This window comes from Podarcis gaigeae (genome assembly GCF_964106915.1).
Source record: "Podarcis gaigeae genome assembly, chromosome: 2".
In the NCBI taxonomy this organism is placed as follows: domain Eukaryota; kingdom Metazoa; phylum Chordata; class Lepidosauria; order Squamata; family Lacertidae; genus Podarcis; species Podarcis gaigeae.
Window position 1 is genome coordinate 35023658 of NC_139679.1, and position 17632 is coordinate 35041289.

At 39.0% G+C, this 17632-nt stretch overlaps 1 protein-coding gene across 1 annotated transcript in view; it reads left to right on the forward strand.

Moving 5' to 3' along the window:
- TMEM104 (transmembrane protein 104) overlaps positions 1-17632 on the forward strand; it is an 81267-nt gene that overhangs the window by 38935 nt on the left and 24700 nt on the right. Inside the window, exon 9 of the mRNA XM_083728009.1 lies at positions 15349-15442. Coding sequence (XP_083584135.1) covers positions 15349-15442 — 94 coding nt within the window. The remainder of the gene's footprint in view (positions 1-15348; positions 15443-17632) is intronic.

Sequence of the window (17632 nt, forward strand, 5' to 3'; positions counted from 1 at the left end):
CTCTGGCGAGCCAGAGCCGCACACAGAAACGCCGTTTACCTTCCCGCTGGTAAGCGGTCCCTATTTATCTACTTGCACCCGGAGGTGCTTTCGGACTGCTAGGTTGGCAGGCGCTGGGACCGAGCAGCGGGAGCGCACCCCGCCGCAGGGATTCGAACCGCCGACCTTTCGATCGGCAAGTCCTAGGCGCTGAGGCTTTAACCCACAGCGCCACCTGCGTCCCCGCAACCCAAATAAACAATACAGATAAATCATTGGCCATACTGATATTTGAGATAGGGATGTGTGAAGCTGAGGTACAAAGTTGGAAGACACACACACAGTCCTAAAAACCAAGAAATAGCACTTAAATAGCAAAACCAATATCCTTCCCTGTGGTTTCACTACCTGTGGGGCAAACTCATATATTCATTGAATTAATTATTACCTTTAGTCCACTGCTGATGCAAACTTTAGAGAAACATTTTGTCATATTTTGAGAGCAAATACAACTCTTGCAGAGCAGACTTAGGATATTGTTATTATTCATTAAATTTCCATACTGCCTTTCATCTGAGGATCTCAGAGCGACTTACAATATAAAAACACAAAAATATGTAACATAGAAAGAAACAAAAACACCCCCATGTGTTGCTCTGTACAGTAGAAGCAGTTTGGCACATTTCAGCTGTTTTCTTGTAGTCATTTGCTTTTCTTCCCTTCCCCCTCTGTGTTGATGTAATTAGAAGATACAGAATGGAGAAGGTTGGAAGCCAAGGAGGCGCTAAAGTGATTACAAGATACTGCACCATAAATACTCAGGCAATGAAGAATTAAACAGTCACCTTAGAAAATTGGCAGTGTCTGTATTTCTACACACACACGTAAAAAATGACAATGGAAGCATATTTGCACTATAGATGCAAGCTTGCTGTTTGCTATGACTTCGTTCTATTAGTGCTAGGAACCACATTCCTTTTGTCAAATTGCTTTCTGAAAAACATTCTGGGTCTTTTAAACATAGCAAGGGAGAAACAGGATGCAACTCACTGAGTTTAATAATTTTTGTTAAACTATATCAGGCCTTGATAAAAGCTGGTCTTTTAGTTTCTTAGCAAAGATGACATAGTTGACAATGACAATTCATTCTTTCATCATAATATTGCACTAATGTGAGCATTCCTTAACTGTGAATGAGCACAGCAGTTCATTATCTTCAAATGATTCAGTTTTTATCCCCTTCTTTCATTGGAAAGAAAGAAGAAGCTGAGGCCAGGTTGATTAGATTAGCAATCTAATCCTTACAACAAGCTTTTTAAATCAAGGCAGGAGTATGTTTCCCTAGCTCTTGGTACTGGGTTCAATTCCAAAATTTTAATTACTTTTAAATCCTTTATATGCATAGTATACATATTCTAAAGGTTCAGAAATTAATTGGTAGCCCTATTTATACCTATTTCGAAAGTTAACAAAAACATTTGTCACTTTTGAGCCTAAGAATTATAATCATCATAATGCTGAATAGGTGTTTTTAAGTGTCGCTAAGCATGGAATAAGACAATTGTATCATAAACCATGCAGTATGTACAATGGAGTCGAGAAAATTGATTTCTGATTATTTATTTGGCCATTCAGCAAAAATGCCATTTAAAATCCAGCTTGCACCTGAGCCTTCTTGGTGAAGCACATTTACTTTCTCTGTCTTTTTTTTTTCATTTTTAAAAGCATCTTCAATAACTTGCAAATTACAAAATTGACATGCTATTTTCTTAGATATCAGCATCATAACAGCTATCATAGCTCTTAATTTTTATAATTTAAGCCTTCCAAAGGTTTTTGGAGAGTGCTGCCCAAGCGGATGGAATCTTCTGTTTCCTGTGATTTGTATCATAAAACTGTGAAGGATAAAGCTTAGATTTTAGCTCAAGAGCCATCTGGTGCTTTTGCTGAAGATCAGAATTCATATGAGAGGGAGAAGCATGTCAACTGTCAAACTGCAAAGACAAGACAGATGGCATGTAAGGTTCAGGAAGGAGTGTTCAAGGGAGTGTTGGCCATCAGATCAAGAGGGGACTTGGGCCCCTTTTCTGCTCCTGATATTTGCAATTGATTGGTTGTAATATCAATGTGTGTGATGCCGTTGCAGTGTTCACAGCTTCTGTAATGGGGGCATAAGGACAGTAGTTGCTGGGGGGTTTGTCATAAAATTACTCCACCAGCTATTGCTAATGGCCTTACAGGCTGAAAACAGATAGACTAAACCAGCAGTGATGACTAGTTTTTGGAGCAGTAAATAGAAGCGCTATACTTGAAATTGTTTTTAAGGCGATTGAAACACTTTTATTGTGATTTGAAGCATGTTAGTACCTCCTTAAATGGCCTAGTGCTTACCAGCAACTAACTCCAGAGCTTGTTACTTAGGCCGTTAGCTACCTTGGGAACTCTGGGTCAGTTTGCAGAATGGGCAGTTTAAAAAAATCTAAGGTGCTTGCCTCTGTCAGCAACATAACTTTGCTTACTGGCTTTATTATTGCTTACACATCTACCAAGGATCTTATTCAACCTTCAAAGCTATCACAACATTTTAATGTCCTTTGTCGAAGAGATCTTCAGCAGAGCTGTTATTTATCCTCTATTGAAGGACATTCTGTTTTTCTGCTCCTTAAAGTACATGGTTAGTTTTTACTGCCCCACACCTCGCAGCTGTAGGCCAGGCAGTAGCCTTGCCAATGCAGGCATTAGTATTTCTCCAACCCCCACAGAATTAAATGACATTGGAAAAATGTGAGACTCTATATTGCTCTTGTATGGAAAAAGGGCTGTTTAAAAATAACCACATTTCATTGGTAAGAGTAGGTAGGGTTGGTGGATAAATTTGATTCAGTTCGTATTTAAAGGTAAACTTAGCAAATCTGCATTCTCTGAAAGCATATGTGAAACTAAAACACAGCCTTCACTCAAAATTTGTACCTCTCTGAATTTTGCAATGCAATTCTGCAGCCAAATAAGGTGTACAGAAAATATAAACTAAGATTAAGTGTGCATATAAATGCATGTATTAGTGTAAATAACATACAAAAATACAACATATTAGGGGAAATTGCATACAGAAATGCGTTAATAAAAATTCACACTAAAAGACTGTTGAATTTTCATGAGATTTTTTAAAAATAAAAACAAACCACTAATTGCTGCAGAAGTGTTGAGAACTGAATTTTAGATTGGAAGAATGAGTAAGCTACATACTTGTAATGTAACCCTTTAAACATTTTATGTATGGAATTCTATTCCTAACTGCCTAGTCTTGGTGTTTGCAGCAAGATGGTTCAGCTGAGCCCAAAATATTATATTGTTATCTAATAAAAGAATGTAATTTAAAATATTGATGGCAACAGATGCAGAAGGTGAGATTCTGAATTCTGGTACAGGCACGTAAACGAATGTTGACTTTGGGAGGTAATAACAGACTTTAGTACGTCAACACTTTTCCAGCTCTGTAAGCTGGCCTGCTGCTCATTCTCTCACTAGCCTGGAGGCAATTTAGAGAGATAAACTGTGTTTCGTCCTCCTCCTCCTCTGCCTCCTGGATCACCTAGCTACTAACTCTGATTGGAAACAAAATATTCAGCAAAAGATACAAAACTGTTGCCATCTCACTCTATTGTGTGCTGGGTTGGTCTAGTTTCATATGCAAGATACTTATAAGGAAACTGACTTCTTCATTTTAGTGCAGAGCTTCTAGTTGGTTACTTCAGTAGCCTTTGATCAATGTTTGTCATTCCGGAACAGGGGTGAGAAAATGGATCCTGCTTGGTGGGCAGGATTCAAAATGGCCTACATTCTGCAGGCCACTTAGAGTGGGGAAGGGGCTTCCATTACCTGGTGTCAGGTGATGTGACTTTGAATCCATGGCATGCACAAGAAGAATTAGGAGTGCACTCTGCATGCACTCCAGATTATGAGTTTCTTCTTTTGCAGCCTTAGCTTACATTCAAGCTACAGTTGGAAAGAAAGATTTAGGAGTTCATTTTAGAATTCATTCCTGAGTCTTCCTTTTAAATTGGCCTGCTGCTTTACCTGTGCCTTGACATATGATTTCATGTGAAGGGTGTGTGGGTGTGCTTTGGGCCAAACCAATGTCATGGGCCAAATAGGAGGCCCTGGTAGGCCCATGGGTTAGAAGTTCCCCACTCCTGCTCAAGAGAGAGAGAGAGCAATGAATAGAGCTTATAGAAGTTTTCCTGTAGATAAGAATAACTGCCTTGCTTGATCTTGGTTTAAAAATATTCTCCTTGCTAACAGCAAAGGATGTAATAAATGGATATGCGGCTTATGATTGAAAAGCAGGCATAATTTCTTATCTTGTTCAGTTTGATATGAACCTTTCTTCTGAATCGATTGTTGTCAGTTGTAAACCACCAGGGTTAAGTAATGTGCTCCAATTTGAAGATTTGCCTGTTTGTTCCGCCTCAGGTTAATTTGCTAAAGCTTAGCAGGCAGGGTGATAAATGCCTTAGATATTTCTAAAATAGGTAGCTTGGGATGTAAGCTGCCAATTCCAGAACTCTTGAAGTGCCAACTAGGATTCTGTGAGTTTAGCTACAGCTTTATAGCTTGAAAGGTTTGATGCTTAATATTTATTGAGCTAGTGCAGACAAAATATATTCTTTTTCTGAAGAAAAAGTGAAGTTAAAACCTTAAGTCGTGTCAGGAACCCAACCATGAACAGGATCCTTGACTTTTGACTCCACCTCAATATTCTTGAACCCCTTCAGACCTTGGACTCATCTTTGACTACTTCTTGGAGATAAACTTTTATTTTTAATTATATATTGCTGTCTTCCTCTTTTTCTCTCTAAGATGCTCAGTTGCATCTTAAGAACACAGAAGGGAGTACAGAAGATGAGAAAGCCCACTTCTTTTGAAATTCCCCCTTCCATGTAAATTGTAAAAGTGCAGGGGAGCTGCCCATATCTGCATCTGGCCACCCTTTCTTTGTTTTCTCTCTTTTACAGCCCAGTCCTAACCACGTCAACTCAGAAGTCCTATTGAATTCAGTGGGGCTTATTCCTAGGTAAGTAGGGTTAGGATTGCAGCCTAAATCATTAGACACAAGATGCTAGTTATGTCATTGCTGCAACCTACCTTAAATAGGAGTGTGGCCTACTTCTGTCCATGAGTATAATGCACACCCTGTAAATTATTATTTCTTTTCATGATTAGAGTTGCTGTATGAGCGCCGCAACCCCATAGTCGCCTTTGACTGGACTTAACTATCCAGGGGTCCTTTACTTTTTTATAAGGGCTCATCCACACTTCTTTTTTATTTAGTTTTTATTGTCCATACTTCTGCTTGTCCTGTGCCTACAAAGCACAGATCCAAGTGGTTTTCTGCTTGCCCTATACTTTCTAGGCATGGGTCCAAGCAGTTTTGCCTTTTCCCTGCTGCTTTCCCCTGGAGAACCTATTCTTTAGTGCTAAATTGGAGCAAACATCAATCCAGAGAAAACCTGATTGAAATTTGCTCTGATGCCACAGTAAACAGTGGGTTTTCCAGGGAGAAGGCATCAGGACAATTGAAAGTGTGGATGAACCCTAGGTTTTCATACACTAATGATTTGCTTTTTAACACAAGAGATAATTAAAGTTCATTTGCTTTTCATTTCCCTGATAGCAGGATGCAAAAGTCTTAGCTTTTAGAATATTTCTGTTTCTGAAATAAAAATTATGCTGGTCTTCCTATTTGTGAACTATTCACAGTGTATTTTATTGCAAAACTAACAATCATTACTTAGGAAATGGTTTTAATTGTTACCTGTGGTTCATTCGTCAATCTCCCTGCATGTGAGAACTTTATTTTGGGACTGTACTTTTTGCTGGTTTATGACAGACATAGCTCCACTGTGCCTGCTAATGGCAGTTAGTGACATGAACCCCTTTTGAAAAAAATGTTTAAACATTTCTACCTCCTCTCTGATTATCCTTATCTTGGGGACTGGACAGTTAGAGAAGCAAATTCATCATGCCTTTTGGCTCAATTTGAGACTCATTAGGAGCAAAATATATATTTTCTTAATCAAAGGGATTGGGAAATAGATCCATAGTTCAGGTACAATGATTTATATGTTATTTCTCTGTAATAATCAACTGAGTGAAGGAGAGGGTGTATTTGAAGATGTACTCTGAAGCTCATCAGTGGGAGAGGATATGGTGGTTATTGTTTGAGAATTTATAACCATGTGCAAGTAAGATTACAAAACTGTCTCAGAAGGGTTTACTTTAAAACCCTTCTGACATCTACCCTCATAGCAACTGATCTGAGGCAGCAGTTTTCTCTGAGTTTGCTGCCACAAATATGTCTGTAAACTAGGCTTTCCAGACAGGCCTTTGCACCCTAAAGCAACAATTGATCTGAGGCAATTACAGGATTCAAACCCTATCACCTCGTCCATTGGGGATTCTCCGTCCTTCCTTCTGCTGGGCCAAGGTGCTGTTTTTGCCAGTTGGTTCTGGTGTGTTCTAATTTGCAGAGAACACCTGTTCCTTAATTATCCACATCCCTTGTCTGTCTCTTTGTTTCAGCTCTTTTTGATGTATGAGCTAATCATCTCTTTTTGAAGGGGGTTGTGTTAATTGTTTGACTGTGTGTTCCTAAGGAAGAAGGGCTGGGAACTGAATAATAACTTCCAGATTTAAAAGATGGCTGCTCTTCTTTTAGTACTGATGCAACTTTTCGATCTACTTGCTGTGGTCATGTGTTTTGGAGTGCACCAAATAATCATTGTTAATAGAACAGTGAGAAAGGGAAGCATATGAGAATCTTAACTGCAGTTGAGCATATTGTGCTAGTATTGCTTCTAGATTGCCTCTAAACCAGGCATGAATGGGAGGGGACAACCAAAGTGCTTCTGCTGCAACAACCTAAGTGTTAACTTCAGTCTCCATGTCTGTTTGTCACTGATTCCCCAAGCTACCATGGGATGCTTTGACATTGAATTGTTGCTGGGCTGTAGTGAACGGTATTGTGGGGCTGTACCACTTCCCTGACCTCCTTCTTGCTGAATCACTGCTTCATAGTGGTAGGAGGAGGCAGTGATGAGGTCAGTGCAGTACTAGCATGCAAGTAGAGCCAATCCTGTGAGCCAGCTGATGCCGACCTTATCACACCCTCATCCTCATCCCTCCCCCCCCCCCATTCTCTCCGTACTGATATGCAGTGACTTGGCCAGAGGGAAGTCAGGTGAATAACACATACATACTGTGCCATCAGCTACTGCAGTTAGGTAAAACAAATAAAAACAGAAATACAGCCCATTAAATGTATGCTTTCATCCCATAACACTTTCCACTTTAATTCTAATTGTGCAAACATAGTTACGGAAGTTCTCACGTATTCTTTATATTTAGAACTTTGATACAGGGAACAGAAAAGAAAACATAAACTGAATGGATCAATGTACAGTATCTCTTTATTAGTAATCTTCCCCCCACCCTCTTCCCTTGCCAATAAAAATAATCCCTCTGGGATTGGATTCTATTTCACTTAGCTCAGTCCATGCTCACCCACATTTCAAACCTCTTGACATTCTTTGAGTGTTCTTTAAAGCCCTCTTCTCATTATTATATAGCTTAGTTAATTAGAGACTTTTGGTGGAGTAGTACTTCATTCCCCTGTGATAGCAAATCAGCATAAAGAGGTCACAGCTCCTTCTCATGCTGTGCATTTTCTCTGATCCTGTTGTATTGCCTGGGCGGTGAAGGAAAGTTGCATAAATGAAATGTTATTCTTGGCTGCTAATGCTGCATTTTTCAAGGGTCTCTGAATGGGCAGGTTTTCAAAAGACAGCTTCAGGATGCTTATCTGAGCCTGTTCACATCCTCACATTGCTTTTAGACCAGTAGTTTTCAGCCACTGGTCCCATTGCCTCCCACTGGGATCTGCAGAAAGAGGGCTGGCATAGAGGAGGAGCTATTTTCTGAAGCAGCAAATGAAGAACTTTACTGTCAGCAGGAGGTCATAGCTGTCTGGTTGGTTGTTTTAATTAGCAGGCTACTTTCTTGCATAAATGTGCCCTTAGTGGCTCACAACACAATAAGAGTAATACATCTCAAAACATCATTGATTGAGTTTACTTACCGTATTTTTCGCCCTATAGGACACATTTCCCCCCCTCCAAAAATGAAGGGGAAATGTGTGTGCGTCCTATGGGGCGAATGCAGGCTTTCGCTGAAGCCTGGAGAGCGAGAGGGGTCGGTGCGCACCGACCCCTCTCACTCTCCAGGCTTCAGGAAGCTATCCGCAAGCTTTGGGAGCCCGCAGGAGTTCCCACCGGGCTTCCTAGGCTTGCGAATAGCAGCCTGCACCCCGAAGCCTGGGGCGCGCTGAGCAGCTTCGGGCAGATATCTGCAAGCCCGCGGGGGTTTCCATCGGGCTCCCTAGGCTTGTGGATAGCAGTCTGTTCTGGGGGCTGGGGTCGGGGGAAGCCTGGTGGGGAAATAATTTTTTTTCTCCCCCCCCCAAAAAAAACTAGGTGTGCCCTATGGGCCGGTGTGCCCTATAGGGTGAAAAATACGGCGAATGCCGCTTTTCCACAATGAGCTGTGCCTAAAGTGGCTTACAGCAAACGTCCAAACATCGAAATACGGAGCATTGGAAATACAAGTATACAAAATACAAAACATTCCAGTAAATTAAAAAATGATAAAAATCAACTATTTGGCAAACACAGAGCAAGTTCAACAGTAATTATCTAGGCTTAAATATGTAAATTCAAAGAAAAACAAGAGTTAACAATAAAGTTTTTGGAACTGGTCTTGCTGCACTCCAAGGAGCCTGACTTAAATACAATTCAGAGGAGAGGGGTAGGTGACATACAGCTGGCTCCCACATCTCTCCTCCAGGGGAGACTGACAGCATCAAAAGGCAAATGTCAGAGAGGGTGATGATGGTAAGTCTCTTCCTCAGCATCTTGCACATGTCAGCTGCTGATGCAGGTCTTATTGCCCTTCAAAAGCCCTCAGTATCACGGCTTAAATACAGTACAGAGGGGAAGGGTCCTCTCACCAGACCAGGTGGCATTATGATATAAATAATGTAAAATAATAGTAAATATTGCATTCCAAACAACCTGCTCTTTTCGGTGTCACTTTTATAACATTTTTAAGTTGATACAAAATTATCAGTCATTTTGTATCAATAGTATCAGTTGATATTGATATTATTATTATTATTATCATACTATTGAAATACACAAACCAGTCAGAGGAAATATTCTAGTGCAGCCACATAAGAAATTATATAACTGGTGCGTCAAAACAGAAATGCTTGTAAGCTTGTTTTCCTTAAGAACTATTTTAGCAAACCTTAAGTCTTAATTCATAAAATGTCTATGTTATTTGAAAATCACCCCATGTCTAAGCTATGTTCCATGCTACTTGCAGGTGTTCTCAAAGAGACACAAGGGAATTTTTAGGTTGATTGGTAAAAGGAAGCCTTATAGAAAAATACTTTTGACTGGTGGCACTGAGAGTTTAACAGGAAGGGTGGATAAGCAGAGGGTTATACATGATGACTTGGCTGGCCGACAATGCCCAAAATGTCAGCCAGAGGGTGTTAAAGAAGGACCGAACATTTTTTATGTATGCAACAACAGCAGCAAGGATACTTGTCGCTAAATACTGGAAAACCCAAGATTTGCCCACACTGGAAGAATGGCAGATGCAACTGATAGACTATATGGAGCTTGCAGAAATGACTGGCAGAATCCGAGACCTGGGAGAAGAAGTTGTGGAGGAGGACTGGAAGAAATTCAAGGACTATTTACAAAAATATTGTAAATTGTATGAATGTTAAGAAAGATGTAAGATTATCAACAATATGGCACCAATAAGTTAGTTAAAAGGAATATGAAGATAAATGAAAATATAAGAAAAGATAAATTTTGGATAAATATTATGTGAAAATTAAGCTTTTAAGGTTTGGGTTAAATTATCTAAAATTAGGGATACAATATCAGAAAATTATAATATAAGAATTGAAACAAGGTGATAAATTGCTGGGTAAAGTTCGAAAATTTGGAACGCAGGAACGAGAGATGCAAGGAAGTCCAAAGAAGTGATGAAAATGTGGATATTGGAAAAAAATATATGTTATTTTGTTTGTTCTTTCTATTGTTTTAAGAAAATCTTTAATAAATATTTATTAAAAAAAACAAAACATGATGACTTGGCTGGAACTCCTTCACCCGGCCCAGCACAAGACCCAGGGAAGCTGGGGTGCCATTAATAGAGACATACTGCTAATTCTTTATTCTATTTTTAAGGATTCTCAATCAAGGCAGGAGTATTAAATTAAGATGTTATGATGTCATTGTTCTTTTTAGCTTTGTGAACTATCCTGCAGTCAGAATATGCAAAAATTAGCATATAGAAGAACATATAATTGGATAAATCAGTGAAATAGTGAAACATTTGCTATTATGATCAACTATGGCTCTGAAGAAAAATGAGATTAAAATTTGATGAAACTTAAATGTGGAGAAGGAACTGAATTAAGTAATTGGGCTTAATGAACTGGTTAATTATTGATTTCATGCAAATGATTGTTATTTCATTTGTAATATGAGGCTCAATTTTTAACGAATTAGCTGATTTATTATAATGAAGTACCCCTTTAATGAATTAGTGGATTAAAATAATTAAGAAACTGAATAATAATTGTTTTACTGTTGATGGACTTGATGCTCTAATTTGAAAGGCGAAAATATCTTAACTAAATCAAGAAAATGAAGATAAACAAAATATTTATCCAAGAGATGCATTAGAATTACAGGTGTGAGATTATTAGATAAATCAGGAACATATGGAAGCAGTCCCAGAGAGAGAAAAGGATGTATGAGAGATTAGAATAAATATTTTTTATAGTTTGAATCCCTAGGGAAGATACAATTTTCCTCAGATGTTATCCCAGATATAAAAATATATATTTTAGAATGTCTATGAAATGACTCTCATAAACCTTTCTTTGGAAAGCATGTTTCCATGCTGAGTGGGGTCACTCAGAGAAGAAGATGGTGAAATGCAAACGGGACACAGAAAGGGCTGAACTCCTCAATGCCTTCTTTGCCTCAGTCTTCTCCAATAAAGAAAACAATGCCCGACCTGAAGAATTTGGAGCAAATGATTCAGCAGAGGAAACACAGCCCAGAATAACTAAGGAGATAGTACAAGAATACTTGGCTAGTTTAGATGTATTCAAGTCTCCAGGGCCAGAAGAACTGGCAGATGTGATCTCAGAACCACTGGCAGTCATCTTTGAGAATTCCTGGAGAACAGGCGAAGTCCCGGCAGACTGGAGAAGGGCAAATGTTGTCCCTATTTTCAAAAAGGGGAAAAGAGAGGACCCAAATAATTACCGCCCAGTCAGTCTGACATCAATACCAGGGAAGATTCTGGAGCAGATCATTAAGCAAACAGTCTGTGAGCACCTAGAAAGGAATGCTGTGATCACCAATAGTCAGCACGGATTTCTGAAAAATAAGTCATGTCAGACTAACCTGATCTCGTTTTTTGACAGAATTACAAGCCTGGTAGATGAAGGGAACGCAGTAGATGTAGCCTACCTTGATTTCAGCAAGGCATTTGACAAGGTGCCCCATGATATTCTTGTAAAGAAGCTGGTAAAATGCGGTCTTGACTATGCTACCACTCAGTGGATTTGTAACTGGCTGACCGACCGAACTCAAAGGGTGCTCATCAATGGTTCCTCTTCATCCTGGAGAAGAGTGACTAGTGGGGTGCCACAGGGTTCTGTCTTGGGCCCGGTCTTGTTCAACATCTTTATCAATGACTTGGATGATGGACTCAAGGGCATCCTGATCAAATTTGCAGATGACACCAAACTGGGAGGGGTGGCTAACACCCCAGAGGACAGGATCACACTTCAAAACGACCTTGACAGATTAGAGAACTGGGCCAAAACAAACAAGATGAATTTTAACAGGGAGAAATGTAAAGTATTGCACTTGGGCAAAAAAAATGAGAGGCACAAATACAAGATGGGTGACACCTGGCTTGAGAGCAGTACATGTGAAAAGGATCTAGGAGTCTTGGTTGACCACAAACTTGACATGAGCCAACAGTGTGACGCGGCAGCTAAAAAAGCCAATGCAATTCTGGGCTGCATCAATAGGAGTATAGTATCTAGATCAAGGGAAGTAATAGTGCCACTGTATTCTGCTGTGGTCAGACCTCACCTGGAGTACTGTGTCCAGTTCTGGGCACCACAGTTCAAGAAGGACACTGACAAACTGGAACGTGTCCAGAGGAGGGCAACCAAAATGGTCAAAGGCCTGGAAACGATGCCTTATGAGGAACGGCTAAGGGAGCTGGGCATGTTTAGCCTGGAGAAGAGGAGGTTAAGGGGTGATATGATAGCCATGTTCAAATATATAAAAGGATGTCACATAGAGGAGGGAGAAAGGTTGTTTTCTGCTGCTCCAGAGAAGCGGACACGGAGCAATGGATCCAAACTACAAGAAAGAAGATTCCACCTAAATATTAGGAAGAACCTCCTGACAGTAAGAGCTGTTCGACAGTGGAATTTGCTGCCAAGGAGTGTGGTGGAGTCTCCTTTGGAGGTCTTTAAGCAGAGGCTTGACAACCATATGTCAGGAGTGCTCTGATGGTGTTTCCTGCTTGGGGGTTGGACTCGATGGCCCTTGTGGTCTCTTCCAACTCTATGATTCTATGATTCTACAGAAATAGATGCTTTTCAAGAAGGTGACTTGATTATATGATGTGTGTGTGTTATATATTAATTAAAAGATAATGAAATTTAAAACCTGAAAGTTGGATTCTTTCATTCTGTGGCATACTGTACTATACCCTGGTGTTGCTGTTTTTTTGTTTTGTTTTGTTTTTGCAAGTGCTTAAAAATTAAGGAGAATAGTAATAGTAATAACCTAACTCATCTGAGTCAGGTAATGGCTATGTATTGGAATAGGTGACTTCAGTAAAGGGAAAACTATCAGATATTCATAAAGTAGTTTAAAGATGGAACCATTAAATATTTTAACATTTTTCTTTGGACCACATTTTTCATATTCTCCCATGGACAACATACTTGCTTCAAGAAAGCATAACTCATCAAATTATTATTGGTGGAATCATGTTGCTGGCAGTTTCAAATCATCAAAATCTAGACAAAATCTAGTCCAGTATTATGTGTATATAACCGTCAGAAGTGCAGAACAATGCAAATTCAATGGTCCAAATGGCTTTCTCCAACAGAACTTTATAAATTAGTAACTTTACTTATACAAAATATTTTGAATGTTGATAATAAGTGGATGCTTGTTGTAAGAACATAGGGGGTATTTTATGGACAGGAAAATTTGCATATATAAAAACGTTATCCCCAAATTTCATTTCATTAAGCAGTCAGCACTACTGACGGATGGACTGTGATTAATAAAAGCATCTCATATGGCAAATAATGAGTTTCTCACAAAATAAATGGAGAGCTAAGATTTTGAAATATTGAACTGTATTACAAAGCTGCGGTATTGTTGCACAGTTGGGAACGTTTGAGAACTTTGAAGAATATTTATGGCTTTCATTGGAATGAGACTAAACAGGCTCCCTGACTACCAGCTTTATATAGGAATTAATAAAGAACTGACATGTAGAATTAGGATTGCAGCTAATCTTAACTTGCCCTTTAACTGTTGGATAAATTCTGCCTCTTTCTTAGTCTCTTTATCTTGCCATTATAGGTGATTACAATAATACTAACTTTACTGGTTTTGGTATTTTATTTATAAATTTTGAATGAACAAGATAAGAAAAAAATATTGCTTGTCTAGGCAGTAGAAATAAATGGAAATTGGGTCTAAAATTAATCTTCCAATATTTTATCAATATTTACAAATTAGACATTTTAAAGAAAGGTTGACATTTAATAGTGCTCTAACTATTTGAGTTATTAGACTATCAGTGTAATGGATCTATAGGACTTTTCCCAGCAGTTTTATTATGTGCTTTTAACAAACTGCTTTGCAGAATCAGCTTTACTGTTCCTTAAAAATAATATGGGAACAGAACATTGATATAATTACACAAAATAAATTGCAATATCTATTAAGACAAAGTATGTCTCAATTTGTAACCTTTAATATAAAAAATTGTCCTTGACACCCGTAAAATTGAAGAGAATCTATATTAGTAATGTGAAATATTGAAAATCTGGCAGTTTGAGGGCTGACATGATGCCCTTTTGTTTGTAACACTGAATAATTAAAATGGTCTGGATAAATCAGTGAAGAGACGTGTTAGGGGTATCTGAAATTGGGTCTCCAGCTGTTTTTAAAATAAAAGTTCAGTAACAGGTGAGGGGAGACTAGAATCTTACTGGGACATCTTTCTGAATGAGAAATCATTGCCTTCTCCTCCCCTCCCTAGCTGATTATTTGCCTCAGGGGTCACCACGTACTAGTATTATAGGGCAAAGACTAGCATGCGGTGATTTTTTTGTTGTGGCCAATGTTCCTGTTCAATATTGTGGTCATGATTGGATACAGCCTCTCTCTCCCCCAACCCAGGGGCCTGGTAGCCACTACAACTTTTTTCCAGTAACATAACAACAACTATAATGGTAGAGAATCTGATAGCATTCAATATACTGGCTCTTCTGTTGGGTTATTTGAAGAGAGTCCACAAGAAGAGGAAGTTGAAGTGATGTAAAGCATAGTCGTGTTGGCAAAAATGGGGATGTGAAGAGATGGAAAACAAAACTGTGTGTGTGTGTGTGTGTAATCGACTTAACAAGTTTGGTCTCTGTTACAAATTGAAGAAGAATGAACAACCATTTAGAAGTGGGAATCTTCTGTTCACTTTTGATACCTGTAGAGGGGTCAACCAGGAATAATTTTGGATGTTTCCCTAAATTTATACTGATTTGCTCATCATTTTTTGTTAATTATATGCTAATTCCCCCCCCCCCCATGATGTATTATTTGTATGGGATACATTACAGTATCTTTTATTAAAATCTAGAGAGTACTACTGCTAAATAGGTTAGCAAGAACAAGTATGCAAGCCTAAACAGAATATGGGCAAAGAATGGAAAATAAATATTTTGTAGAGCTATGTAGCAATCATAGCAAATATTTATGAACCAAAATTTCACAAATGTTCTAATTCTGCCCTAGTCAGATGTCAGTCAAATAGTTTGACTGTGAAAAAGGTTTCTTTTCATTTTAAAACAAAAGAATGATTATCAGTAATAGAGACAATTTTTGTGAGTTGTACATAGTGAGTTTGCTTTTAACGCCATGATTTTCTTGACTTTTTGTTTATTCCTTATTTCAGGCAGCATTTACCATCCTCTTGGGCCCATTCACCTTTTTTAATGTGCAGAAAACAAAGTATCTTCAGATCCTGACATCACTCATGAGGTGGATAGGTAAGTCCATGAACAACTGCTGTTCTGCACGCACATTACAAATCATGAAATCATTGTGGGTTCCTCCTCTGATCTTACAATAGTCATGTCATTAGACTGCTTACAATGAGTAGTTTTTCATGTAAGTGAAATGGTAGCTGATAGACAAGACTGCCAACAATGCAAGAATTGCTGCATTGCTAGCCTTTCTATCTCCCTTGGCCAGGCTGCAATTGTTAGTTTGTATGTCATGAACCTCTCTGATTCTTAGCCAGGAGACTAGGGTTTGTTGCTGCAGTTGCTAGACATCTTGGAAACCTAGAGAAAATAATAAACTTCATGAGTAAAGAGGGAACCGCAGTATAGAAAGATAGATGCATTTTATTTAAAGGTGTAATTGAATTTGAAGCTACATTTGTATGTGTTTATGTGCCTCACACGGCCAAGAGCAGTTTTTCATGAATCTAATTAAGGTTTGGGATACATTTGTCGCAGGCAGCATACATATAGGAAGAAGACTTTAATGAGGTATTGAGCCCAAGATTAGACAGATCAACAAACACAGGACATGCTAATAATATCCCAGTTATCTTTTAAAAATGGTTGGCTGGGTATTTGGTGATATTATCACCCCAACAAAAGGGACTGCACTTATTATTCTAGCGTTCATAGGTATTTTTATTACACTTTTGTAACATCATTTTTCAAAAGCCTGTTGTAAAAGCAGAAATAGATACGGTGTTTAATCCTGATCATGTACCATTAACTCTTTATTGGGAATTTAAAGAGAGATCATCCCCTATTTGGCAGCTACATTACCTTTTTTAAGAGAATGTAGTCTTCACTACAGCGTAGGTGGCTGGAGTGGTGGTGAGATTCTAATCCCATTTTCATGGATGGATCATGGATCAAGTCCCCCCAATGTCCGTATCCATGAAACAAAAATGGTATGAGTAAGCAACAACAGCATTTGTTTTACAAACAAGAGATTCATTTTGCATCCAGTGGTGCTCACTTTACACAAAAAGGCAATCAAAGACAAATGCAAAAAGCAAGAGCACTCAGTGAACAAGCACTGAGGTGTGGTCTTCAGCTCTGTGCATGCTCAGAACAAATGAATGATTGTGATACAAGTTAAAGCTACCCACATGGGGCTGTGTCTGAAGCAGTTTTGACTCCTTCCATATCTGCTATAGCTGCTGTGCCATATAGTTCTCATAGATGAAGTAGAAGCCTTCATAGTGGGTTGTCTGATCAGGCAGTCAAATCAATCACATAGTTTTGTTGCTTAGAGATCCATGAGAGGGACCTCTTTGCCATAGCTGTATTCAGGTATAGGATTGGCTGAGTGATGCAGAAAGCTGATTGGCCAGAGAACAGGAGATTGGCAGAAATGCCGCTAAGTCCAAGGAGGCATAAAAGGTGTGGGGAACAGGAAAGTGTGTGTGGATTTGAGATTTGGGGGAGGAAATGCTTAAAAACTCCTTGACATACTCAGTGGGAGGGCTGTGCCCCAGTAACCCTAATGAACCAGCCTTCACTATCCTTATCACACCATTTTTACCCTGGCCATATAAAATCTTTGTAGGCTCTGGCTTCCTTGCTGGAAATGGTGATCTCATTAAGTGGTATTAGGAATGAAAAAGTAATTCCTTCTCAGGTCACTGATCCAGGGCTGATCACTCAACTTTCACTCTTGTGTAATGTGTAAATATATCATGCTGATCTCATCCTGTCTCTTTGAAAACCTGACAACTGTCTTTCCTGAAGTTGTAAGATAATGAAACCTTAGTACACAAGCCAGGCTTTGCCTCTGAGTGCTTGGTGAAGATGAGAAAGGTGAGAACAGTTTGGGCACAATGTAGGGAGAAACCTGTTCATTAGTTTAATTCCTGTTCAGGGCCAGTGGAAGATAAGCTGCCCCCAGGTAAAATTTAATGACTATGGCAATGCCTTACTGACTATTCAGTGCATACGATTTTCAGTGAATTTTTTTCGAGAGAAGAAGGAAAATAAGAGCTTAGTGATCTTATTGAAAAGTCAGAACTGTTGTCATCCAGGGCAGTATCTGTTTATGCAGGGCAGCAGTGGGTTCAGATTCTTACCAGCACCTAATATCTTCCTGTTATTGTCTGAGCACACACAAGCTTTGCGAATTCCATGCTCATTGGAGCAAATGGCGATCTTATTAAGTGGTAATAGGAGTTTGAA